The sequence below is a fragment of the Andrographis paniculata genome, unplaced genomic scaffold, assembly GCF_009805555.1.
Source record: "Andrographis paniculata isolate CXL003 unplaced genomic scaffold, ASM980555v1 Contig62END, whole genome shotgun sequence".
NCBI lineage: Eukaryota > Viridiplantae > Streptophyta > Magnoliopsida > Lamiales > Acanthaceae > Andrographis > Andrographis paniculata.
In genome coordinates, this window is record NW_026137598.1 from 6,288,788 (window position 1) to 6,315,289 (window position 26,502).

Below are 26,502 nucleotides of genomic sequence, written 5' to 3' on the forward strand. Positions count from 1 at the left end.
AAAACAAGGGTCCCTTATTTATAAAACAAAACCTAAGATCAAATTAGTTTCGTAGTAATATGGGGGGTGAATTTTTTACAGTGAGTTTATAAATTCAAATTCGACGTTTCTAGGTCCACCTATCACTCATGGTTCACACAGTGTGACTTGCTTTCAGGTCTAATTTTCAAGATATTAGATTCGATTGAGATTTATCCATGTGCATTTTCGCGTCATTGCTGCAAATTTCCATGTTATTAAAAAAAAAAAACTATAATTTATAATTTGGTATAGCAAGCTAAGCTAAGGTAAGGAATTTCTTTCATTCAAAGTCGATGTCCACAAGAAAAGTCCAAAAAACATTTCCAAATGCACCACAAAACACAATTAAGTCAACCCATGACTCTTTCCAAATATGTATCATATGACCAATATGTTTTTTTCTATATGGATTGAAAATGACTTCCAAGCAAAGCCTTCCATGATCTCTACCTTTACCTAAAGCCACGTCAAAACACCTCATCCATTCTCTCTCATTACAAACACATATATATACACTAGCCCTAGCTAGCTAGCTAACTAAACCCTAAATTTAAACATGTACATATGTCATTAAAAATTCTTGATCCAAATCTCTACACCTACACCTACACACATCATCGCATATTATTAATCTATTCTCTTAACTATAACTAACCCTTTAAGTAGAATCATCATTGCCATCAACTACCTTTCCAAATTAAAATATCATACGATGAAATGGAACCCCATCATTGGCCCTCTTTCTCCTCCCCTACCAAACCTAAATCTTCTTCCATACATAAATACATACATATATATATATAATCAGCATTAACTGTCCAATACTAAAATTACAATACAAAATGGCTGGGGGCACTCCAGGGCATGTGGCATTAGGGTTTGCTTTCTTACTCATCGGAATTTGGCATCTTTTCAATTCCATCAAAATCCATTCCCTCAATCCAACATCCTTCCGGATCCTTCCATGGTTTCCGGCGCCAAGATTCCGGCGGCTCGAGCCCATCCTAATCATGGCCGTCACGGCGGCGTTCATTTCCATGGAGCTCTTCCACGGCCGGAAACTCCTCTCCCCCGACGGCACCATCCCCTCCAGCAACCTCCCCCACCTCGAGCACTCCATAATCGCCCTCTCATTCTTCGTCTACGCCGCCTTCGCCGCCGTCTTCGACGGCGGCGCCCCTCCCCCGCCGGCGAGCCACGGGCTGCTCCACTTCCTCCAGGCGGCGGCGTTCGCGCAGCAGCTCCTGATCCTCCACCTCCACTCCACCGACCACATGGGCATCGAGGGACAGTACCATTGGCTCCTCCAGACCGTCGCCGCCGTCTCGGCCGCCACCACCGTCGTCGCCATCGGCTTTCCCGGCAGCTTCGTGAACTCCTTTATCAGAGCTTTCAGCGTCGTTTTTCAGGGGGTTTGGCTCGTCGTCATCGGCGCCGTCCTCTGGACGCCGCGGTGGATTCCGGCCGGCTGCGCCTTGAAACGCGGCCCCGGCCGCGACGCCGTCGTCTGCGGCGGCGATGGCGCGCTGGACCGCGCCAAAGCGTTGGTGAACATCCAATTCGGGCTGTATTTGGTGGTCCTTAGCGCCGCCTCCATTTTATTTTACTTAGCCATTCTCAAGCTTTACCCTAATCGAGAAAAAATTGAATACAGATCTCTGCAATTGGATCAAGAACACTCCGCCGATGACCACATCAAGAACTAATTTCATTACATAATTAATTAGTCATTTCATTAATCTTAGTAATTACTAGTGATTGATCGTTGCTAGATTGCTTTTTCTTCATACATATATATATGTATGTATGTATGTATATGTGTATGTATTTGTCTTGAGGTAAAAGAGATGATCGAGAGACAGCCCCACCGTACAGTATCTGTCTAGCTTGCCTTAAACTTCACCATGATGGATGGATGTAATAATATAATTAAGTATATATATTTATTTTACTTTATTTATTTTATAATGTGTTGTTGTTAATTAATTATTATCATAATTATGTGAATCCAATTGCAGCAAGTCACACACTTGTACTAATGTTGCTTAGAACTATATATTTTTTAGCTACAAATATATATGCATATATATATATATATTCCCTGTGGGTACGGTTCTTTTGCTCAATATCTCATGTTTTTATTATTTGGACTCTATATTTTTTAAAAAATATATATATATATATTTTTTCTCTCATAAAATATCTCTATCATACATTATTTTAATATCAAATTCAAACTATTTTTTTTTTTAAACCCATCTAAAGAAACATAGTGTTTGTGTTTGCTACCATTTTAAGTAATTTTGTAGCATGAAAGGATTTTCATGGCAAATGGTAGATTATTATTATTATTATTATTATTTTTACGTTAACTAATATTTATAATCCAACTTATAATAAAGTATTTATTTATTTATTATTATTTTTTTTATGTTTGGCAATAAATAAACACACCCAAGGTATTTTAGGAAATACTCTCCCGCCCTTAATAAACTATCATTTTTATTTTTTTATTTTATTTTGATCCACCTCATGTTATGTTATATATTTATTTTCTTATTCAATAGCTGTACTATCTACATGTGATTAAAAATATCATTATAATTTACCATTTATTACACATTACTTTTATATAATATAATATTTAATATAATACTAATATACATAAAATTTTGTACAAAAAATAAATGAATATATAGAAATAGTATAATTTATTAAGATATTATATTATTTTATTATTTTTAAAGTAAGTGATAGAATGTATTCTTTTTGGGAAAATGCATAGTTTAATATATTTCATATATTCATTATTTTTATATTATTTAAATAAATTCATATATTTCATACAAAAAATACTATATCTTCACATTATTCACCAAACAAACAAATAAACAAACCTACTGTGATTGGTATTTTTAAAATAAAAATTAATATATATATAAATAAAGGAAATTTAGAATATATTAAATATTTTCAATACTTTTATCTTACTATAATAATAAAATTTTATAAAATATAATTAAATAAAAAATTAATTTTATTTATTTATGATTAATATATTATTTTATAAAACATAGACAGTTCAATTCATGAAAAAATTATTTTAAGGTAGATAAAAATATTTATTTATTAAAAAAAATAAGTATTAAAGTGTAAAATGTTAAAAGTTTAATTTAAAAATAAAAATAAAAGTATTTCATTGAGTTCTAAATATAAAACATTAAAAGTTAAATTAATTTATATTTATTAACTATATTTAATATTAATGGATTTTAAAAATAAAATATAAAAGTATATTAATAAAAATAATTAAATAATTTAACTAAATAAAAAATTTATAAATTTTACAGCGTAATTAAAATTGCATAAATATATTTCAAGGACAAATTATATGGTATAAATTAAAATAGAAAAAATAAACAAATTAAATCGAAGGGATAAACTATAGAGACGAAGAAAATAATACTGCATAAACAAACGAAGACGTCATCCTAAAAGCATCCATAAATTCTGACTGTTCCAGAAGCTGGTAATAATAGAACACAAATCTAACTACCAAGGGCAAGACCGTCATTCCACACCAATCCCCCACCCCCTCTCTCCCTCCAACACACAATAAAAGAACCTTCAGGAATCCCCAAAATCTTCGTAAAACAAAAACATGGGAAAAATAAACAAATTCAAAAATCAAACCATCATCTCCCCCCCCCTCCTAAAATGGCAAGAATTTTACAGAAATGGAAACCATCCCATCCCATCCCATCTCCTTCCCCCAACTGCAATTAGGGTTCCTCGCGGGCGGGGACCCTTCCCCAATTCCCCCCTTCACCTTCCTCTTTTACCAATTTCAGAATCGGCGCAACTGGACAAGAAAAGAAAGAAAGAAATCCTTAAAAAATTCGAACCCCAAATTTTCAAAAAGAAAAACCCTGAAAAGTGGAAAGTGGGCTCCATGGCGGAGACCCCAACGGCCAATGGCTGCCAACTCCAAGCTCAATGTGGCAACTAGTGAGCGAAACAAGAGTCATGCATTACAGTGCAGTGCAGTTGCATACAACACCCCCATGCAAAAGCAAAAGCTTGCCGTTTCACTGCCATTTGTATTTCTATTTCTATTTGTAATTGTAATTGTTATTGGTGCCTTATAAATAACCCACCCACTGTTTCTCTCTCCTCCCCCCGCCCCCCTCTGTGCCTCTCTGCATTCCTCCCTCCTCCCCCCATTCGGCGAGTCTCTGTTCCATCTATTTTCATTAGTATTTATTTTGTGGGGGGGTTGAGTTTCCCCAATTTTGCATCGCCCCCCTTTCTGTTTTCGGTGGACTCAAATTCTAGGGATTTCTGGAGCCGAGCCGAGCCGATTTTGATCTTGGGGGAGAAACTGCTGCTGCTGCTGCTGGATTCGATGGGGCGCGGAAAGATCGAGATTAAGAAGATTGAGAATGTGAACAGCAGGCAGGTGACGTTCTCGAAGCGGCGGTCGGGGTTGCTGAAGAAGGCGAATGAACTCTCGATTCTGTGTGAGGCCGACGTCGCCGTCATCATCTTCTCCAACACCGGCAAGCTCTTCGAATTCGCCAGTTCCAGGTCTGCATGCCTCTTCTCGATTTCTGATTTTGATTTCTCTGTTAATCTGTTCAATTCAAAAACCAAATTTCCTGAGATTGGGCGCTTTTTGAATCTAGTACGAATCAGTTTATGCTCTTGGACCAAAAACTATTGAATGTCTGCGTTGATATGTTTGATTTCTGGAAATGAATCCAAACAAATTCTGTACAACTTAGTGTAGTAATGTATTATGTTATTTAAGTGTCCGAATCTCGCGGAATTCGTGTAAATGTGCGGTTAAATTTGCTTGTTCTTATCAGCATGGCGAAAATACTTTCGAAATACAAAAAGTGTGTGGAACTGATGCAGGACTCCATGGGAGGACTCGATCCGGAGGTACGATGTTTGCTTCTAAATTGGTTGTCTTTTTTGATTTTATATTTCCTTAAAAATTGTCGAGGATTGTGATGTCTTCTCTTCCTTCGGATCAGAAGCAGTCGGCGAAGGAGGCGGAGGCTTTGAAAGAGGAGATCGGACGGCTCAGGTTAAAGGAAATGTATGAATTTCATTAATCCAAGTCATGTTTTTTTTTTAAATTTTTTTCTTAAACCTCTGTTTTCTAATGGTGGTTGCTGTTCGTAGGCGATTGTTGGGAAAGGACTTGACGGGGACGGGGTTGCAAGAACTGAACGAGCTTGAACAACAACTAAACGAGGGGCTATTATGTGTAAAGGAGAAAAAGGTTTTTTTTTTTTTTTTTTTAAGACAAATCGATTTTAGTTATTGTCCGAATATGTGTTGCATGTTTTAAGACAATCCCGGTTTCCGTCATTTGCAGGAGCAACTACTGATCGAGGAATTAACTCAATCTAAAGTTCAGGTTCGGAATATTATTTCATTTTACATTCGGTTCTCGAATCCGAGAAAAAAAGAGAATTTATATATAAACCCAGGCTTTTGCTATTCGGCGCAGGAACAACAGGTCATACAAGAAAATGAATCCTTAAGACGGCAGGCAAAACCAAGACATCCTTTTACTTTCCAAATATTCCTATGTTGTACTATTTTCGCGGCCACTTCTAAAAAAATCATCGAATGTTCTAAACATAGGTCAACGAGCTTCAAGCCCTTTTCCCGTCGGATAGCTATCGCGCTCCACTGAAAACAAAAGTAACTGAAGGTTCCGGAAGCCCCGAGATGATCTGCAACGGGACTGTCACAAATGATGACGATTCGGACACCACCCTCCACTTGGGGTATGTATCCCTCCTCGACCTGCCCCGTGATTTTTGTAATACTTGACGATGTCATAAAGAACGCTGTTTTTGTGTCCAGATTGCCATCGTCCGGTCTGAAAAGGAAAACGCCCGACGGTGAGAATTATTCGAGCACATCGGAGACTCAAGCTCGCTTTGGGTGATCGAAGGAGCGTCTACTCAAGCTCCTATGTGTGATATATGAAGTTGGTATAGCTAGCTAGCCAGACAGCCTGTAGAGACTGTTTCTTTCATCCTTACCTTACTGTCACATTTTTAAGGATGATTCATTACTTGCTAAATCCTATGATGATGATTTCTACTATATAGCCTAACCCTGCCCTGTGCTGTTTTGATCTTTCCTTTGGGTATGTTTTTTCAAACTTCCAATGTCTCTTGATTTGATTTTGATTTTGCATGTCATATAAGGGATGTTTAGTATGATTTTTTTTTATTCTTTTATTTTTAGTTCGATCGCAAATTTATTCAATGGGTATTTAATTCTCGTAACTAATAAGTAAATAAATCAAGCTAAATATTAAATTAATTATATTATTAGAAATTATATTTTTTTTTTATGTAAATATAGTGAATTTTGTATAAATAAATAATATTTTTGGTAACCAAATCCTATATTCTTTAAAAACACATAGTAACAAAATTTATCCAATGCACAGACGTTACTACGATTTTTGAAATAATTCTTTTGATAAGTATATAATTTGAGTTGAATTGATATTTATATATATATAAATTATAATATATGTATATACTCCCTCTCTCCAGGTCAAATGAGAGGCGCTTAATTAGTATGAATTAGTATCAATAAAAAATATATAATATAAATAATATTTTATATATAACTAAATAAAAAATATTTATTTATTTATAATTAATTTAAAATTAATTTTATAAAAAATAAAAAATTTTAAATATAAAAAAATATTTATTTATTTATTGAAAAAAATAAAAAATAAAAAATAAAATTATATTTATTAAATATATTTAAAATAAATAAATTTTATATAGAGATGAACATATATCGAATAAGAAAAACTTGAAAAATGGATGGAGAAAGTATTGTATTTATAGAAAATTGATTGTTTGTCTAGTTTGCAGGTATTAGGTTAGTCAGATTTACCCACAGCGACTGGGATTTTCACTGCAAAAGTCGAAAATGTTGTTTAGGGTTTAGAGTTTCTTTAATTTTTATATACTTATCTGGATAAGGAGGGTTTACCTGTTTTATCAGTTCCTATCGGGATGGACTGCATCACTGCAAGTGATAAACCCTAATAATTAATACTATTAATCAAATTAATAAGTTTACCAACAACAAGAAAACCAACCAACCTGCACGGCGGGTTTTTCATTTCTTTTCTTTGTAATTGTAGATACTCTCTGCAAAGCTTATCGTCTGCATAGACGCTTGCCCTTCCAAACTTCTGCCATTTCCGCATTCTTCAGTCACTTCGCTGCGTACTCTTCATGTTTTCTTGGGGGTACTTTCCGGTAAGTAAGTTATGTTCTGACGTTTCGCTGCCCGCTTATTTATGTTTGTTGTCGGTTTCCTGATTCTTGCGCAAATTTTGTTTTGTTTTGTTTTATTGGGTTTGGAATTGAGGGTTTAATTTGAACTAATGCATACAGTTTAGGATAATGTCTTGTTGAATTACGTATTTTTCCATTGCTTTCTGTTATAGATTCTTGATTACTTTCAATCAAAAGTATTTTATATTTGGTTAATTGTTAATTTTTTTTCCGTAAGATTGGGTTGCTTGGCACTTGTTATTCTTACTATGTTCTTTGCAGTGTTAAGGAGCAGATTAGTTTGCTGTACTCTGAATAAGAGGAAGAAGGGATGAATTTTACAGGGACAGCAAACTCAAAGCTAGACATATTTCTACCCAAATCCCTGTCTGTTTTCCCTCATTCTAAAACTGCATTCCTTCAAAGTGAGAAATTATTATTAGCCTGGAAGTTTTCTGTTACGAGTTTGCGATCCCGGGGGCATGCGCGTGGACCCTGGATTGATGTTAGAAGGCTTCGTATTAAGTGTTGCAAAGATTCTTCAAGTTCGAGCATCAACCCTGTGGAGGGGGAGGGGGATAATGAATCGTCTCAGAAGCTGTTTGAGGTGATTATATCTTTGCATTTTCCTTTTTGGCATTTTTGGAGAAGCTGAACTGTTTCTTTGGCTGTTTGGTGGATTGTGTAGAAAGTTGCTGAAGTTCATATGTTAATTGGTAATCTTTCACATGCTTATCTTCTATCTGAAAACAAGAAAAATGGAGTAACACTTACTCAGAGGGGATAAAGCTTCTGAGCTGGATGTTGGAATACTATGTTAGGGCCCAAATGGGTAGCTTATTTGACATAAAAATTGTTATGGTTACTTTGTTGTAATGTTGGAGTGGCACAAGGAGTTTCGGATTTGGGTTGCAGGGGGAGTTGGGGTGGATCTTTGTCTAGATGTCTTTGAAAACAATTACTTCATGTCACACTCCCGATTCAACCTATTTTGTATCCACAGCAGAACTTTAAAAGTCCTAGTTAGTTCCTAGCTCGTATGTTTAAATAGACAGGCATAATGCTGCACTTCAAATCTTGATTGGTTTTTGCTCTCTGCCCTTTTTATTTTATTTGCATTTCCATTAATTTTTTAACAGAAAGATGAATTGTTTAGTGCACAAATGTTGGCATTGTCAGAATTTGAAGGAAGCTGAGAGAGAACGAATGAATAAATTGGAAGAGTTTGAGAGGAAGGCAAATACCCAATTGGAGAGGCAGCTTATGATGGCTTCAGAGTGGAGCAGAGCACTTTTGACCATGAGAGGAAAATTAAAAGGAACTGAGTGGGACCCTGAGAATTCTCATCCCATAGATTATAGTGACTTAAAGAGACTTCTTGAATCAAACAATGTTCAGTTCATGGAATACGCCAATTATGGGCAGACGGTTTCAGGTTAGGCTTCTATTGTAATACATAAAAAGTCCTGCGTTTGCACAATTGTAGATTGTTGTAGTATTAATATAAACATCATCGAATGTTGCAATCATAAGAACAATCAATGGATTATAACTTTATGATTTTCATTGTCTTAAAATAATGGGTTCACCTTTTGAATTCATACAACTGTACTAAAGCTTTAACCAAAACAAGTTTCAAAACCATGTGTTGCTGCTTCACATAGCTAATAATTAACTTATGAATGTAATAATTTTTCTTGTTTCAACACAGTGATTCTACCTTATTACAAAGAAGGGATGAAAGAAAAAGGCAATAAAGAGAAAATTGTTTTCCGACGTCATGTGGTTGAGCGTATGCCTATTGACTGTTGGAATGATGTTTGGCGAAAGTTGCATAACCAGCTTGTAAATGTTGATGTCCTCAATGCGAATACCCTTCATGCAGAAATATATTCAAGTGTTTCCACTGCTGTTGTGTGGTCTATGAGGCTTGCTCTTTCTGTTGCTCTATATGTTTGGATTGATAATATGATGAGGCCGATATACTCAAAATTGATACCCTGTGATCTTGGTACTCCTCCTAAGAAGCCAACATTGCAGCCACTTGAGCCCCAGGCTCCCCTTGGTTCATTAGGGAAGAGTCGGTAGGTTGAGTTGTAATTTTTGTGTTTCCTATTTGATTTTATTTTGGTCATTCTCTTCTGCATTATAATTAAAGCACACACCCACACATGTTTTCATGATATCTTCTTCTGTCCATTGAAACCAGGCTTTAAGTAACCTAATTGCTTGAATGTATTAGCTGGCTAGATGGTTTGCATTTTAAGTGGTGCAGCTGGGTAGCTTGTTCCAACAATCATGAGAAATTTCTACACTAATTCATGATTAGGATGGAGCAACTGTACTACCAACTGTTTGCTGCAGAAATTGTGATGTCATTCTGTATTACTAAATGTATTGATAATATTGATTATCTGGTTCATTTGTGCTGACAGGGATTTCATTTTTCATCTTTGCTTTATTTAGAATATTGAGTATTAATGTCCTCTGGTGCTCCATGACTGAATTATTAGCTAAGCATGCCATTCTCAGTTTGAACATGACTTTCATTGTTTATAATGGTGTTTGACACTTTGTCCTGGCATTTTGGTTAATATTGACTCAAAAAATGTTATACACATGTAGTTTCAATTATTCTTCCTGTATGAAGTGATGTTATTGTGATTGCTTGAGTTCAATTAGTTGAGGTTGGCCAGGAGAGACTAAGGTGGAGTGGACAAAATAGTCATAAAAAATAAGTTAATGCTGATTCCAAGACTTGGTTCAAGCTTAAAGTTGGTTTTATAGAATGTAAAACTGTGTCTTTCTTTCATTTGGAGAATATTTTGTGAGGTGAGACCTTTCAACAAGTCCTAATAAGCAGTAACATAAATATACATGCATCTTAGTTATTTTGTTTCTTTGATCATGTACTGTGTTCTATGCCACAGTTTGAAGTTTTGAACCACCTTGTTGAGATGCAATTGATTTTCTCAAGGGTATTTGATATGCATATGCTTGAAAATATCTAGTTGGATTGGCACTCAATAGGAGGTTAATAGTGATCTGAACTCATTTTATTCTGATTTATGTAACATATTTTCGTGTTAGGGCAAAGTTCATATCAGCTGAGGAAAAAACAGGCATTACCTTTGATGACTTTGCTGGTCAAGAATATATCAAGAGAGAGCTGCAAGAAATTGTACGGATTCTAAAAAATGATGAAGAGTTTCAAAACAAGGGTATCTATTGCCCAAAAGGTGTGCTCCTTCACGGTCCTCCTGGGACTGGTAAAACACTTCTTGCAAAAGCTATAGCTGGTGAGGCAGGTCTTCCATTTTTTGCAGCCAATGGTACTGATTTTGTTGAGGTAAGGTACTTTTTCATGACCAAACAGTTAAGTAGTTCAAAGACGTTGTCGATATATGTTAATTATATTATTTTTCTTTTTTGAAATAATATTTTGTTGAGGCATTTTTTTGGGTTATTGGTTTTACTTAACAGAGCTTCAGGTAAAAGTGAGTTGCCATCCCTATATTGATTGTTTATGAAAACAATGTCCAGAAAGAACAATTCAAGGACTTATCTGAAATACAATGTTCAGTCAACTTCTTTAGGGCTTTTTTTCTCTCCAAAAAATAACAAAATAATAAAAAATCAATTGCTTTATGCAGGAATATAAAGCCATTCCGGGTGGAATTTGACATGTTTAATATAATAGCTGAATAGTAAGCACATGGAAGTATTTTGAGACTTCTTTGTAAAGTAACTATGTTCCACTGGAGTTCTTTAAATGTAGAATGGTATAATGGTAGCTGATTCTTCTTTTGTTGACGTATTGCAATTGGGTAGTCTTATTTGTGGATTCTTGAGAGAGTCGACAGTATTTGAAAACTTGTAATCTCTTCTTGTTTTTCTAAATTTTTTGAAGCTTTTATTCATCTCTATTTTTCTGTGATTGTATCAGTTCCAGGGTAATATGGATTGAATGTTTTATGTTATCACTATTATAATTGCAGCCACTGACTGGTTAATAATTATTGTTGTATATTTTCCACCTGAACTCAAACATGAGTATGCAAACGCACTTTACTAGTGATTTATGAATATAAAAATTGATGTTTTCAATTAGAAGCAGAAGGATTAATTGGATGTGCTTTTAAGAAAGACTCCTAGATGCTTGTCAGCAACTAATTTAACTTTAAATTTTTTCAGATGTTTGTTGGTGTTGCTGCTGCCCGTGTGAAGGATCTTTTTTCCAGTGCCAGATCATTTGCACCGTCTATAATTTTCATTGATGAGATAGATGCCATTGGTAGTAAACGTGGTGGACCTGATATTGGTGGGGTATGGCTGAACCTGTGGCTAAACCTGTTTTATATGTTTCCTTCTACCTATAAATATAAATCTCAATATTTTTTTAGTTATTGTACAGCACACTTATAATCCTGATGCATGTAGATTTCAGGTTGAATGTTGACAAAATTAATAAGCATAATCATATATATATTAAAGAAGGAATTCGTAAATCAATAAGTGAAAGTGTTGGTGCATTTATCTGGTTTCTTTTGAATTTTGCAATTTGCATCACACTATAGCCTGAATCTTACATGGTTCTGGAAGAATAATTAACAGACATTTTCTGAAATCAAGACTAATAGTTCTATATTATCCATCACTTTCCATTCAGTAATGGTGCTGTGAAGCAGCCTTCATCATTGTTTTGATCCTATTTTTGCATTTGTGTTTTCTTTTGATCAACTATCATGTCAAGTTTAAAGGGATGCAAATCTATCCTTTCTGACATTTTAGACACTCTTCTGCATCTGTTTCATTTTCTAGGGTGGCGCAGAGAGGGAACAAGGTCTACTTCAAATACTGACAGAAATGGATGGTTTTAAAGTGTCGACATCACAGGTCTGCAATAATTATATTCATAACCAATTTCAGGATCAAGTGTTCCCATGCCATATCTTGAGTTGGCAAGATTTTATTATCAGGTTTTGGTCATTGGTGCAACAAATAGACTGGATATTCTTGATCCTGCTCTTTTACGAAAGGGCCGCTTTGACAAGATTATTCGAGTTGGATTACCATCAAAAGATGGAAGATTTGCCATATTGAAGGTGCTTTCTGTTGTTGGTTTAAATTTTTTAGCCTCGTAGAAACTGGGTTACATATTCAGGAAAAGAAAAAAATAAAAGCTATTTTTGTAAGATGTCACTCACTGTGATAATTCCATTACTATTATGATAGGTGCATGCTAAAAATAAATATTTCCGGTCAGAGGAAGAAAAGGAGATTCTACTCCAGGAAATTGCAGAGCTTACAGATGATTTTACTGGAGCAGAATTGCAAAATATACTGTGAGAAAATACTTAAAGCTAATAATTATATTTTCCATCCTTAAATGCTCCTAATGAATTTTGCATGATAGGAATGAGGCTGGAATTTTAACAGCTAGAAAGGACTTAGACTACATAGGGCGTGAAAAACTTCTTGAAGCCTTGAAGCGGGTGAGCATTAATACTCCTAGCAATGGATATCTTGCCTTTATGTTATGTGACTTGATGTAGCATATTCAAGTTCATATGATCACATGTTCATCAATGGTGCAGCAAAAAGGCACTTTTGAAACAGGTCAAGAAGATTCCACTGAAGTCCCTGAAGGGTTGAAACTAAGATTGGCATATCGTGAGGCTGCTGTTGCAGTTCTCGCATGTTACATACCAGACCCCTACCGTTCCTTCTCAGATGTATGATTTGCCACATTAGATTTGTTATCCATGTTGAGTTTATTTAACAGCTCTTACTAAATTATAGGAACCACTGAATATAAATATTAACATGTGTCTTATTTTTGCAATTTTCCAGACAAATATTAATTCTATTCGAAGTCAGCCTAATATGCGGTATCAGGAGGTATCAGGGAGGTTATTTAAGCGCAAGGCAGATTATGTGGACTCTATAGTGCACGCATGTGCTCGTAAGTCCGATAATTTTGCTTCAGATGTAGCATGTATTGCCTTAACAAATGTGTTAAAGGGTTTAGAAATCTTTTTGATACATGTGACTTAGAAGTTAAAGAATACTAGTTTAGTAAACGTATCCACGTAATAAATGCATTTGTTGAATTAACTGCACCAAAAATGATATGTCCATATATGTTATCTTTCTCTTCCTTTTGTAAAGAACAATAGTTGCTTATTAGTTTTAAATTTCATTGAAACTTACTAGAGCTTGATTATATTTTAAATATTTTGTTAAAATAAATAGTTTATTTGAGTTGTCTTCTATAGATTTGTTTGGGTGGCTAGGAATTCTACTTTCTTATCTTCGATATTTCAAATATGTAGCCAGAGTAATTGAAGAAGAGATTTTTGGAGTTGACAATCTTTGTTGGATTTCTGCAAAATCTACATTGGAGGCTTCCAAACTCTCTGAATTCTTGATTTTGCGGACGGGAATGACTGCGTTTGGCAAAGCCTATTACAGATACCAGAATGACCTTGTGCCTAATGTGAGGATACTATGAGTCCTACTTTAAATCGGTAAATAATTTATCTTGATTTTGTAATTCTTTTAAGGCAGTTTTAGATTTTGTATATGGCAATGTACAGCTTGCCTCTAAACTGGAAGCACTCAGAGAAGAATACTTACGCTTTGCTGTCGAGAAATGCACATCTATATTGAGAGAATGTGGTCCTGCAGTGGAGAGCATTACAGGTTTGCTCTTTCTGGCATTTCTCATTAAGCTTTCTTTGACTTATATCTGTTCTTCAATTGCTTTTGGAACTTATATTGTTATGGTTTTGGTCCACTTCTGTTTATGTTGATATCTTATCCATGACCCTTGTTTCTACTTTTGAAGCAGATGTCCTACTTGAAAAGGGAGAGATAAAAGCTGATGAAATTTGGAAAATTTTCAACAGTTCACCTCGAATACCACAGGTACAAGACTACAAATGTACCTATCTTTTAAAATGACTATTGGAGTTTGTTTTAAATTTTGTGACTTCAAGCACATTACTGTTTGTTTGGTTTAGGTGTTTCTAGTGATACTAGGTGCATCAAATATTAGTTTATATGAGAATAATCTAAGGAATTGTGTGCATACTTGAAGACAAGCCCAAAAAGTCCAATAATTATGGCAATCTTTATTTAATCATATTTACATAATCAATACTGCCTCCTAATCAATCCCTAACTGTTCTGTATTTGCTAGTTCTTGGAGACTGAGTTAGCTTAGTTTGTCTTAAATTGTATGGTTTTGATGAAAATTTATATTTCCCCGGTTACCAGCCTGCTGTCAGGCCAGTGGATGAGTATGGTGCCCTTATTTATGCTGGACGTTGGGGACTCCATGGTGTTTCACTTCCAGGGAGGGTGACTTTTGCACCTGGAAATGTTGGATTCTCCACGTTCGGTGCCCCTCGTCCGATGGAGGTAAGTAGAGAGATTTTTTTTTTTTTTTGGTTATGCAACTGGTAGCATTGTTGTTGGGGAAGCATAGGGTGGAAGGAGAAATGGCCATTCTCCATTTATGCAGGAGATGGGATGGCTTTTAATGCATTTGTTCTCCCTTCGTAGTTTGCTATCATCATCATTAGATTTTGGTTAACGATTTTCTATTTCTGTGTTTGCATGCAGACTCAAATCGTAAGTGATGACACATGGAAACTGATTGATGGAATATGGGATAAGAGGGTTGAGGAAATCAAAGAAGAGGCATCCATGGAAATTGAAGAAGAAAAGGAAAAACCACTACTTCTGTTGGGAAGCCATTTCCTATAACATCATCTAGTAAGCACATTTTGATTCCAACTTAGCTGTTCTTTCTTAAGCACTGTTTTTTAAGGCATAAAGGTGGATTCCATTTCCATATATCCTACCTAATCTTGTAGAACATTGGCATAATCTTATTGAGAATATATATGTATTATATTTTCTGACACTGATTGCATAATCGTTTGCTCTTATTTGGGTTCTCTTCAATTCAGGTTCACCTTAGTAGATAGCTTGTTCATCATAACTCAGACCATCACATTGTTGAGTGAAGGAAACTTACAGCGGCTTCGGCTATCCAAATTTCATGTGAAGGCCGGACGAGTTTCTGAATCCTCCTATTTAAGTATCAAAAACAGAGGTACGTTTAGCAAACCAGACTTAAATATTCATCCAGTATTATCAGCCCCCTTGCTGTTATTTCATTATTATTTATTATTATGTATATTTTTTCATCCAAAAGCAAACTAAAATCAATTTACTGGACACTTGCGAATTGGTTGGCAAGCTGCATGTTGAAATGGGAATATGCCATGGTGATGCCCTTTCTTGTTTTTTTATATTCGAGTCTTTTGAGTCAGAAAAATAGTAGTCTATACATGTGATGTAAACAATAATCTTATAGAGTAGTATCTTAGTGAGGTCCTCTGATTTTCCAAATCATTTGATATATCAAAAAATATTCCTGAATCTTGGAAGCATCCCCAATTTGAAAACATTGGGAGGGAAATGTTAAAAAGTGTTATTTGTATGTATGTATGTATGTATACCCTGGTGAATCCCAATAATAAATAAGTGTACTTTGTTTACAACAAGTTTTGGTCCTATTTGTTAACATCATATTAAATATTAATTTTTTTATTATTATCAAAATTTTATTTTTTTCTTTTTTTAAACAGACCATATATCCATCACTCCATTATTATTATATTCCATAAATACCCCTTATCATTGTTTGTATTAAATAACATAACCATATCATTTATTGGGTTTAAACCCCAATTTATTTATTTATTATTATTATTATTGTATGGCTCCTAAAAAGTAAACAAGGCCATGCTTTCCACCTTCAATCATGACCAAAGTCACTCTCAACACAACAAATTCACATTCCAAGAATAGACAATTTTCCGGGCCGGGCCGGGCCGGGCGGAAACACCACAATTTGTGTCGAAAAGTTAAAAAGTAGTAAGATACTTTGTTAAAAAGCCCTCAAATTTCCAGGTAATATTATTTTCAGTTCCTTCCAAATATAACAAACATACAGTAGCAGCAGTACTACCACTTCGTTTTTTTGCAGCCTGTAATTTGGTCCCAATTCAAACAAAGCAATGAATAAACCAACAGCAGCCGTAGCTCTTCACTACACTTTACTACTTGTATTCTTATCCACATCACAAACTGCTGCTGCCTACACCCAATCTGAAGCCCTGTCTCGAATCTACCAAGCCAAGTTATCGAAAACCGGCATCGTCGACACCGCCCGTCTCAGCCTCGATGATGAGGATGCAGCAAGAACACCAGCCCATGAACAACAGTTGAAGATTGAGGATGAAATCGAGAGGCTGCCGGGGCAGCCGCCTGTCGAGTTCAAGCAGTACGGCGGATATGTGACCGTCGACCGCGCCGCGGGCCGAGCTTTTTATTACTACTTTGTGGAGGCTGAGGTTGATGATCACCATTCTCAGAAGCAGAAGCAGAAGCAGAAGCTCCCTCTTCTTCTATGGCTCAATGGAGGTATCTAAATTTATTTATTTTTTGATGAATATTTAGATCATCTATATGGCTTTTTTGGATTAATGGCCACGGAATGATTGAGTGTGTGTATTGTTGTTATTATTAATGGTTAATTTAATCTTGCAGAGCAAAATGAAAAGCATTTGGAAATGTCATGTAGTTTGTATTTGTAGGTCCCTTGGCCAGTTGTCCTGCAACTCCTTACCATTAATACTTTTGGAAAAGTTACAAATTGAGAATTGTTCTTGATAAAAGGTTTTCTATTTTTTAAAAAAACACTACTACATTCAAAATATTATAAAAAATTATTATTATTTTCTATTTTTAAACAAACCTAAATTTCTAAAACACATCTTAATTATGTCTTGACAATCGTTGAAGGTGTTGATTGAGAATTTATCAACATTCTAACTAAAATGATATTTTTATATTTCTCGTCCTGAAAATTATTTATTATATACAGCTAATATTTTGTGAAGTTGCACTTAAATATATTTTAAAAGAATTTTAAAATTAGTAAAATTTTAACTAAAAAATAGGTCATGAATAAAATATTTTCTAATAGATTATATATATTTATAATATTTTAATACTAACAGGACCAGGGTGTTCTTCTCTTGGATATGGAGCAATGCAAGAACTTGGACCCTTTAGAGTTCACAGTGATGGCAAGACACTCTACAACAACCCTTTTGCTTGGATCCATGGTTAATAATTAATTATTTACTTTATTTTATTTCACTTAATTAATTATCCATCTATATATAATGAATGTATATATATCATCAGCTGCAAATGTGCTGTTTGTGGAGTCTCCCGCCGGCGTTGGGTTCTCATACTCGAACACTACGGCGGATTACGACGCAAGTGGCGATAAAAGAACAGCCATTGACAACTATATGTTCTTGTTGAATTGGTTCAAAAGATTTCCCGAATATAAAAACTCCGATTTTTATATCTCCGGCGAGAGCTACGCCGGCTATTACATACCTGAATTAGCCCATGCCATTCGCCTCGGCAATTCCAAGCCCCGGAACGCTAAAATCAATCTCAAGGGAATCATAGTAAGCATTTGATCTATCAATTTATTATTATTATTATTATTATTATTATTATTATTATTATTATCATCATCATCATCGATGAATAATATCAAAAATTTCAAAAATATCTATATAAAAAACAGAGTCTAATTAAAACCTCTATAATAGATAGGAAATGGTGTGATGAACGACGAGACGGATCAGCGAGGCATGTATGAATATTTCGGAAGCCATGCTCTATCCGCCGACGAGACCATCGATACGATAATGAAATATTGCAACTTCTCGCCGGATGAAGAGCCGCAGTCGAATAAATGCCTAAATGCCTTATATGAGACCTTCAAAAACATCGATTCGATCGATATTTACAGCATTTATTCTCCTACATGTTCCAATTCTAACCTCACGGATAAGCCTAAAAAGGCTTCGGTGAGTAACCTAACTATATATATATATATATGTTTATTTTTATTTAATTTTTATGTATATGTATATGTTTATTTTTATTTAATTTTTTAATCAAATTGAGTAATGCAGATTGAGGCAGTAGATCCTTGCATGGAGCATTATGTGTCTGCATACCTAAATAGACTCGACGTACAGAAGGCTCTCCATGCTAAACTCACCAAATGGCAAGCATGCAGGTATATGTGGAATAATATATATATATATATATTATATAATTTTTTTAACTACCGTTTCTAATAGAACATACTTCTTTTTAACACAAGACATCCATCTAAATACTATTTCAAGTAAATAAAAAGAAATAGCACACTCATATACCTTACTTTTCGATTGTCCTAATTTCACAAGGAATTTAAAATTAAAGCCTTAATTATTAATTGAATTTCAAGTTAATGTAGGAATATATAATTTATTAGACAAATTATTTTGATATTATTCAGTGATAATATACTTTTATAAAAAGTTACACACTTATGTGATTTAGATAATATTCAATTTTTTTTCTATATATATATATATATCAAATATATTTTTTAATTATCTCAAAAATCATCACATTAAAGACTAACTTTTTATTAATTTTAAAATTTTCAAAAACTCAAATCTCTAAAAATCCCCATGTCTAAAGGAAGCCTGAGAGACTTGCATGTTAAAAAGTGTAAGACTTCAAATTAATGTTAAGACAAAGAATGAGAATAGATCATAGTATGAGATATTGGATGACAATTTTATATTAAAAAAATAATTAATGACGTATATTCTAACCGTTTTAATTTTTAAATGAGACGGTCATTCCGATGTTATGACATGAGTGTACCGTGCATGTAGTAACTTGGCTCAAAAATGGCAAGACAGCCCATCAACAGTCATCCCTCTGCATAAAGAGTTTTTATCTGATGGGATCCGAGTTTGGATATATAGGTACGGTACCATTTATTTATTTATTTATTTATATTGTTGGCTTTGTAGGTTTTTGAAATTTTAGAAAAAAATAAAAGTTGTTATTTAATTTGATATTTTGTGAGAGAAAAAAATGTATTTGATGTTATTGTTTTTTTAAAAATAAATTAGTGTTAAATGAGTAAAAATATATTGTGTGTATATATATATATATATATGCAGTGGAGATACTGATGGGAGGATCCCAGTTACTTCTACAAAGAAATCCATTAAAACCATGAATCTTGCTACCAAAACCTCCTGGTGTCCATGGTACCTCGGAAACCAGGTATACATTATTTATTTTTTTTAAAATTTATATTAATTAATTTTTAATTAATAAAGAATGTATTATTTATTTTAATTACAGGTTGGTGGATACCGACAAGTATACTCAGGAAACCTTACGTTTGTTACGGTAAGAGGCGCTGGTCATCAAGTCCCCACTTACCAACCTGCTGCAGCACTTTCTCTTATTCAACATTTTCTTGCTGGGACACCTCTCCCAACTTAATTAATTAATTATTTATTTATTTATTTTATTTTTAATAATATTGTTTGCTGCTTAATTACATTATATATTCACTTATTCAGTACTGCGCAGATTTTCTAAATCTAACACCCATAATATATTGCATTTGTATTATATTGATATATACAATATGTTTTCACACACGATAGCACTGTGTAATGCAAGAAAGCACACCATATACTTTTGAGCATGACCACGATGATTTATATTTTATTTATGCTCTAAATTTAGATTCACACCTATTTATATTTTCTTAAAATTATCAATAAAATTTTATCTATTATTAAATATTTATTTATTTTTATTAAAATATTATATTAAATATTTATTTATATCACATCAACCAATATTTTATTATTTACAAACTTAAATTCAAATTCAAATCCATTTTTATATTCACCACCTGTGCCTTCAAAATTGAATATATGAAAAACATAATATATATATATATCGTTTGATTAAAATAAAAATTCAACTTAAACCATGTAATAGAACTTTCTATTTTACCGAAGACATATTAGTAAAATAGTATATAGAGCAAGCTAACTTTAACAATATATTCTAGTTTTATATTACCATTATTTATTTTCTTTCTTTCATTTTTAGAAAATTATACATTCAACCTCTATGAAACAATTTATTTGTAAAATTAGACTTTGAGTGTTAAACAAAATCTCAATAAAATAATTGGCAGAGTATAAAATTTCAAATTTAAAAGTATGACAAAGACCTTATCACCCAATGATAAGTAGACATACATTTAGTTTGAATATATATATATATATTAATAATGTAGAATGATCTTTGAAAGGTATTAGAGTATAAAGATAATTTATTTTATGAGCTATTAATAATAGTGCAAAATACATTTATTAAACTATTGTTTCACATAATTTCAATTTAGATTTGAGCATTAATTTATAATTGTTAATTAACTTAAGGCATCTATATATACTATATATGCAAAAATTAAATTTGATATTATTTATCTACAATATATATATATATTTTTAAAAATATTAAATATAATGTATATTTTTTCCAATAAAATATCACTTTTAATATTGTGTTTTTCTTTTGATGAATTTGAAAAAAATTTGACGGTGTTTTGTGAAGGAAAAAATGTATTTTATTTTGAGAAATACAAAGGTACAATTTAGGAAAACTCCGCTAAAAAGAACATACAATTTTTTTTTTTTCAAAACTTCAACGGTTATGTTTACTTAAAATTTGATTCCAATTTTTTTAACTATCTAACCCTAAATTGCAGATTTTATATTAAAAAACATCAGATTAATTTAATTTAAAAATTCTTTATAAGATTTTTTTAAAAAATATATTCTTAAAATAAAAAACTAAATAAAATCACCGGAGCCGTACATATCGGGCCAGCCCGGCCCGAAAAGTTTACTTATAAAGCAATTTGTTCGGTTACAGTTTCTGGATCGTGTTTCTCCCTCCAAACACTCCAAAAAGGAATTAAACGATGGCGAAGGCCACCGCCGCCGCCGGCGTTGTTATCTCGGCCAGTACTATCCTAATAATAATTATCATTGTTATATCCCTCATTTCTGTATCAGAAACCACTGCAAGTGATGAAGCTCTTTGGCATATCTACAACCAGGCTAATAAGCTGCTGAAGAGCAAAACGACGACGGATTCCGAGATCAATTTCAATTACGATGAGGTGATTAGTAAATTGGAGGAGGCGAGACTTGTTGGCGGTGCAAATATTAATGAGGCTGGGATGAAAGACGAAGATGAAATCGAGAGGCTACCTGGACAGCCAACGGCGGTGAATTTCAAGCAGTACGGCGGATACGTCTCCGTCGGCGGCGGCGCCTTTTACTACTACTACTTTGTAGAGGCTCAGGCGGATCGTCACAAACACTTGCCGCTTCTTCTCTGGCTCAATGGAGGTTAGGTTTCCGATTTACCCATTATATTAATAAATAAATATGAATTTAAGTACGTTAAGAGATTGGCCTTGTAAGGGTTGGATTTGCGACAAACCTCATGTTACAAAAGAACACAGTCAAAGAATTTATTCAATTGGGATTTGGTCTTAAGCTATTTTCACTTGAAATTTTGTTTTAGCCTTTTTTATTATATAAAAATCGAATTTTCTATATAAAAATATATTAACTTTTTTATTTGCATTTTATTGTAAATCGTAACAGGGCCAGGGTGTTCGTCTCTTGGCTATGGGGCAATGGAAGAACTTGGACCTTTTAGGGTTCACAGAGATGGCAAAACTCTTTACCACAATCCCTTTGCATGGAACCATGGTTAGTTGATATTAATTAATTTACAATTATAATACATATATATATATATACACACATGTTTCTTACGCTTTCTTATTTTTTTACAATTTTTTATACTAATTATGTTTTTGTATCAGTTGCAAATGTATTGTTTGTAGAGTCTCCTGCTGGTGTTGGATTCTCATACTTGAGTACAACGATGAATTATACAATAGGAGATACTAAGACTGCTATAAAGAATTATGTATTTTTATTAAATTGGATGGAAAGATTTCCCGAATATAAGAACTCAGATTTTTATATTTCCGGAGAAAGCTACGCCGGTCATTATGTACCTCAATTAGGGCAAACGATCCTCTATCACAATTTGAAAACCAACGAGACAAAAATCAATCTCAAAGGAATCATGGTAAGTTTTTTAGTTGTGTTTACTTTGATTTTTTATTTTCTTTTAATAATTTTTTACTAAATTATTATTCAATCAATTATTTTTTTTTTTTAGATATAGATATACTCCATATTATTATTATTATTATTATTATTTTGGTCCAAAATTTAGTAGTGTTATATTTTGTTTGATTGTGTTTTCAGCCTAGTATTTACTATTTATTCATAGTAGTTTTTTTACTCTAAAAAATGTTACTCATTATGTCTCGTAACAAATAATACATTTGATGGGACATGGTATTTAATAAAGTGATAATATATAATTAGTTAATAATGGTAAGTAATAATATTATCTTATTATTTTTTATATAAGAGATATTGGTAGTAATTTTAATATTAATGTATATAATTTTAAAAAATTAGAACATGTATTTAAATATTTTAAAATATATCTCAATAAAAATATATTAATATGAATATTATTTTGTAAATAATAATTTTTTATATAAAATAAATAAATAAATAAATATTTATTTATTTATGATTTATATAAACTAATTTTACAAAAGGTGGGGAATTTTAAATGTAATAAAAATATTTGTTTATCGAAAAATAGAAATAAAAGAGTTTTAAATGAATGTATGATATTATACATTATATAAAAAAAAAATTATCATTTGTTATGAAACAAATTAAAATGGATATAATATCATATGTTATGGAAGAGAGAGAGAGAGTATATTCTTACTTATTTTAGATTTATACCTTACATAATTATTTTTTTATTAAAAGATCATATATTAAATACTTATTTATAATATTCAAATATGTATTTCAATTTAAAATTTTACTATTGCAAAAAACAAACAAAATACTATTATAACACAACCTCATATATTTATATTCTTGTAGTATGCTTGTTAACTAAGGATCCCTCGTCTCTTATAGATTGGAAATCCCGTGATCAACGATGAAACTGATATTCGAGGGATTTACGAATACTTAGGAAGTCATGCTCTTGTTTCTGAAGAGACTACTGACCGGGTAATGAAATATTGTTTCTCGACTAATGCCACAACCCAAATCGATAAGTGCAATTCTAGTCTATTAGAAGCTGTTGGAAACACTCAATCTATCAACATCTACAATATTTACGCGCCAGTTTGCCATAATTCGAGCCTCGATGAGAAGCATGGGAAGGCTTCAGTGAGTTCAAAATCGAGCTATTTCAGTTTCGATAAGTTTCTTAGTAATTATTAATTACACTAATATGTATCTATCTATATATCTGCAGGTTAAAATGTCGGATCCTTGCATTGATAATTATGTGTATGCATACTTAAACAGAGTCGATGTTCAAAAGGCGCTCCATGCTAATGTCACCAACATTCCGTACAAATGGCGATTCTGCAGGTGTGACCATATATATATATTGATATATATATATCTTTGAAAATTAATACGAATTTGAAAATTTAATATTATTCATTAATAGTAATTTTTTCAAAATAAAATAAAAATATTACATAAAGTATTCATTTCACCTCTCATATGACATTATATCAAATATCTAAATTTTTTACTATTTCAAAACTTCCAAAACTCTTCTTTTTTTTTTTTTCTTTTTTTTTTTCACTTATATGTTGCTAGATACTTGCCACCCCTAAAAAATTAATCATACCAAATCAATTTTATCATTATTATTATTATTATGATTTTTTTTTTCTTACAATAATATTTATAGTTTGTCGGAAAATTTGCAGCGATGAGATTGTCCAGAAATGGCAATGGCAAGACAGTCCTTCAACAATCCTTCCCATTCTTAAGGAGTTGATGTCAAAAGGAATTCGAGTTTGGATTTATAGGTAAACTATAAACTTCTGTCATGATCTGTATTATCAATGACTTCTCTTTTCTTTTGTTTTTCTTAAAATAAATTAAAAAACAAATACTTATTTTTATTTAATATACTCCTTCCATCCGTCTTCTAAATGTCACAGTTTATCTTTTGCATTATTGTATTTAGTATTAAAATATTCTTATATTTGTATAATTTTTTGTACAAATATTCTTCTATTGGTACTATAACACACTAATGAAAGTATTTTTGTATTTTTTTTCTTAATTTATAGTATTAAGTTTTCATATAATAATTAATATTCAAATGTCAACACACAAAAAATAACTGAGATTCTTAGAGCCGGATGGAGGTAGTATTATTTTTTTAAGAAAATTGTATATAAAATGCTCCCTCCGTCTGTCTCTAAATGTCTCATTTACCTTTTGCGTCATCATACTTCACATTAAAAATATCTCTATATTTGTATAAATTTTTACACAAATGTCCTTTCATCAGTATTATAAGACACTAGTTGAAGTATTTTTGCAATTTTTTCTTAAATTGTACTATGTTTTGATATAATAATTAATATTCAAATTTCAGCACATAAAAATTAAATAAGACCCTTGCGACCGGACATAGGTAGTATTATATTAAATACATATTTCCAATACAATCTCATCAAATGTTATTTTAATTTAAAATTTTATTATCTTCAAAACTCTAATACCTTTTAAAAAAACTATTCTTATAAATTCTCTTCTTTTGTCCTCAATTTCGATAATTTATAATAATTATATCTATATTATTTATTATTTATTATTAAAATAAATATTATATCTAACTACCATTTTTCAGTGGGGACATAGACGGAAGATTACCTGTTACGTCCACGCAGCATTCCATCAAGCAAATGAAACTTGTTACAAAAATCCCTTGGCACCCATGGTACCTTGCTCGACAGGTAATATGACAATACGATATTAGCTACATTTTCCCTTTAAATTTCTTCAAAATTTACAAATACAAGTAATTATTTCTTATGACAATTCTTGAAATGATTATGTAATAATTAAATTTGTTATATATATATATAGGTCGGTGGATACACACAAGTGTACGAAGAAAATCTTACATTTGCGACAATAAGAGGAGCGGGTCATATGGTTCCCACCGATCAACCTGCTAGGGCCCTTTCGCTTATTCGACATTTTCTTGCAGGGACACAACTACCTTCTACAATCCAGTAATAATTATAGAGTGTATTAAGATGTATTTTAGAAGTATTTTGACATTTTATGTTAGTGTAATAATAGTAAAAGTTTAAATAGGAAATAATATTTTATTATAAACTATGCATTTGTGTGTCTTTTTCAGATTTATTAGAAATAATTAAAAATTGAGTTGAAATAGTATTTAAGTATATGTTTGAAATACAATATTAATAACTTGAAATACCCTTTTATTTAAATAGATATATTAAAAAAAATAAAAATAAATTATTCTTATACATCAAAATGCAGAACAATACCATCTTAATTTACTTAAATTATGCCTAAATAATTAAATTATAATTATATTGAATAATTTAAAGCAATCTTTGGAAAAATGATTAAATAAATACATGTGTCCAGCCCAAATGAGCACATGCCATCCCAATTCTGTCGGTTCAGCCCCACTCCTTAATGGGCCCAACCAATTAAACCTAGACAGCCCAATTAAACCCAGCCCAGCCTATACCACACTTAAGGTCCTAGCCCATATAGTTCGGCCCATTTAAGCCCTTATAATCTGTATACATGCAATTCCTCAAGGCCCGGCCCTTTTTTAATTCGCTGTTCTACGCCGTTCACGGACCCGTCGTCCAGCCGTATATTGCGAACAAGAATTCGCGCACGGGCGCCGACGAACCCGCGTCACCGCAAGATGTCCAGTAAGCCTTATCGTTTAGAGAAAAGAGAACACATAACATGGATTCTATATTTGAACCTGCGGAAGGATCATTGTCGATGTCTGTCCCGGCAGACAACAGCGAATTCGTAACCGGACGTACGAATGTCGGTCAGGCCGTCCATCAAAACAGAGTGGGCGCCCCAAAAAACTCCTGCACGGATTTTCGCGAATATGTAGGCAGCAAAAATGAATTTCCTGCGATGCATGTCGCGACCAA

The 26,502-nt window shown here is 32.8% G+C and overlaps 5 protein-coding genes across 7 annotated transcripts; all 5 read left to right on the forward strand.

The window, feature by feature from the left end:
• The first annotated feature begins 863 nt into the window (after positions 1-863).
• Positions 864-1,727, forward strand: LOC127260456 (uncharacterized). Its single transcript, XM_051288188.1, has one exon. It carries the CDS (start codon positions 864-866, stop codon positions 1,725-1,727), a length of 864 nt encoding a protein of 287 aa, XP_051144145.1.
• Positions 1,728-4,221: 2,494 nt separating this feature from the next.
• Positions 4,222-6,167, forward strand: LOC127261177 (MADS-box transcription factor 23-like). Its single transcript, XM_051289410.1, has 8 exons — positions 4,222-4,608; positions 4,890-4,965; positions 5,061-5,125; positions 5,212-5,311; positions 5,408-5,449; positions 5,543-5,584; positions 5,680-5,825; positions 5,905-6,167. Exons 1-8 carry the CDS (start codon positions 4,427-4,429, stop codon positions 5,987-5,989), a joined length of 738 nt encoding a protein of 245 aa, XP_051145367.1. The 5' UTR covers positions 4,222-4,426; the 3' UTR covers positions 5,990-6,167.
• Positions 6,168-7,106: 939 nt separating this feature from the next.
• On the forward strand, positions 7,107-15,870 carry LOC127260847 (probable inactive ATP-dependent zinc metalloprotease FTSHI 4, chloroplastic). 3 transcript variants are annotated; one of them, XR_007840815.1, is made up of 19 exons: positions 7,113-7,337; positions 7,638-7,962; positions 8,535-8,790; positions 9,067-9,439; positions 10,446-10,704; positions 11,550-11,681; positions 12,177-12,251; positions 12,335-12,460; positions 12,591-12,700; positions 12,772-12,850; positions 12,953-13,090; positions 13,209-13,320; positions 13,691-13,854; positions 13,955-14,060; positions 14,209-14,285; positions 14,637-14,780; positions 14,985-15,137; positions 15,335-15,480; positions 15,583-15,870. XR_007840815.1 is itself a non-coding variant. In XM_051288816.1 (18 exons), exons 2-17 carry the CDS (start codon positions 7,687-7,689, stop codon positions 15,126-15,128), a joined length of 2,571 nt encoding a protein of 856 aa, XP_051144773.1. In that variant the 5' UTR covers positions 7,113-7,337; positions 7,638-7,686; the 3' UTR covers positions 15,129-15,137; positions 15,335-15,679. The 3 variants fall into 3 exon arrangements, 2 of the variants coding, with proteins under 2 accessions (XP_051144774.1, XP_051144773.1); XM_051288816.1 differs by having other exon boundaries at positions 15,335-15,679; XM_051288817.1 differs by lacking the exons at positions 14,209-14,285; positions 14,637-14,780; positions 14,985-15,137; positions 15,335-15,480; positions 15,583-15,870 and having other exon boundaries at positions 7,107-7,337; positions 13,691-13,885.
• A 330-nt stretch (positions 15,871-16,200) lies between these two features.
• Positions 16,201-20,020, forward strand: LOC127260848 (serine carboxypeptidase-like 40). The gene is made up of 9 exons (XM_051288818.1): positions 16,201-16,343; positions 16,420-16,856; positions 17,456-17,563; positions 17,646-17,920; positions 18,068-18,328; positions 18,437-18,543; positions 19,196-19,288; positions 19,490-19,595; positions 19,677-20,020. Exons 2-9 carry the CDS (start codon positions 16,451-16,453, stop codon positions 19,818-19,820), a joined length of 1,500 nt encoding a protein of 499 aa, XP_051144775.1. The 5' UTR covers positions 16,201-16,343; positions 16,420-16,450; the 3' UTR covers positions 19,821-20,020.
• Positions 20,021-21,324: 1,304 nt separating this feature from the next.
• Positions 21,325-25,582, forward strand: LOC127260457 (serine carboxypeptidase-like 40). The gene is made up of 8 exons (XM_051288189.1): positions 21,325-21,757; positions 22,019-22,126; positions 22,243-22,514; positions 23,441-23,698; positions 23,787-23,905; positions 24,256-24,357; positions 25,191-25,296; positions 25,430-25,582. The coding sequence occupies exons 1-8, from the start codon at positions 21,325-21,327 to the stop codon at positions 25,580-25,582; spliced, it is 1,551 nt and encodes a 516-aa protein (XP_051144146.1).
• Positions 25,583-26,502: the final 920 nt, after the last annotated feature.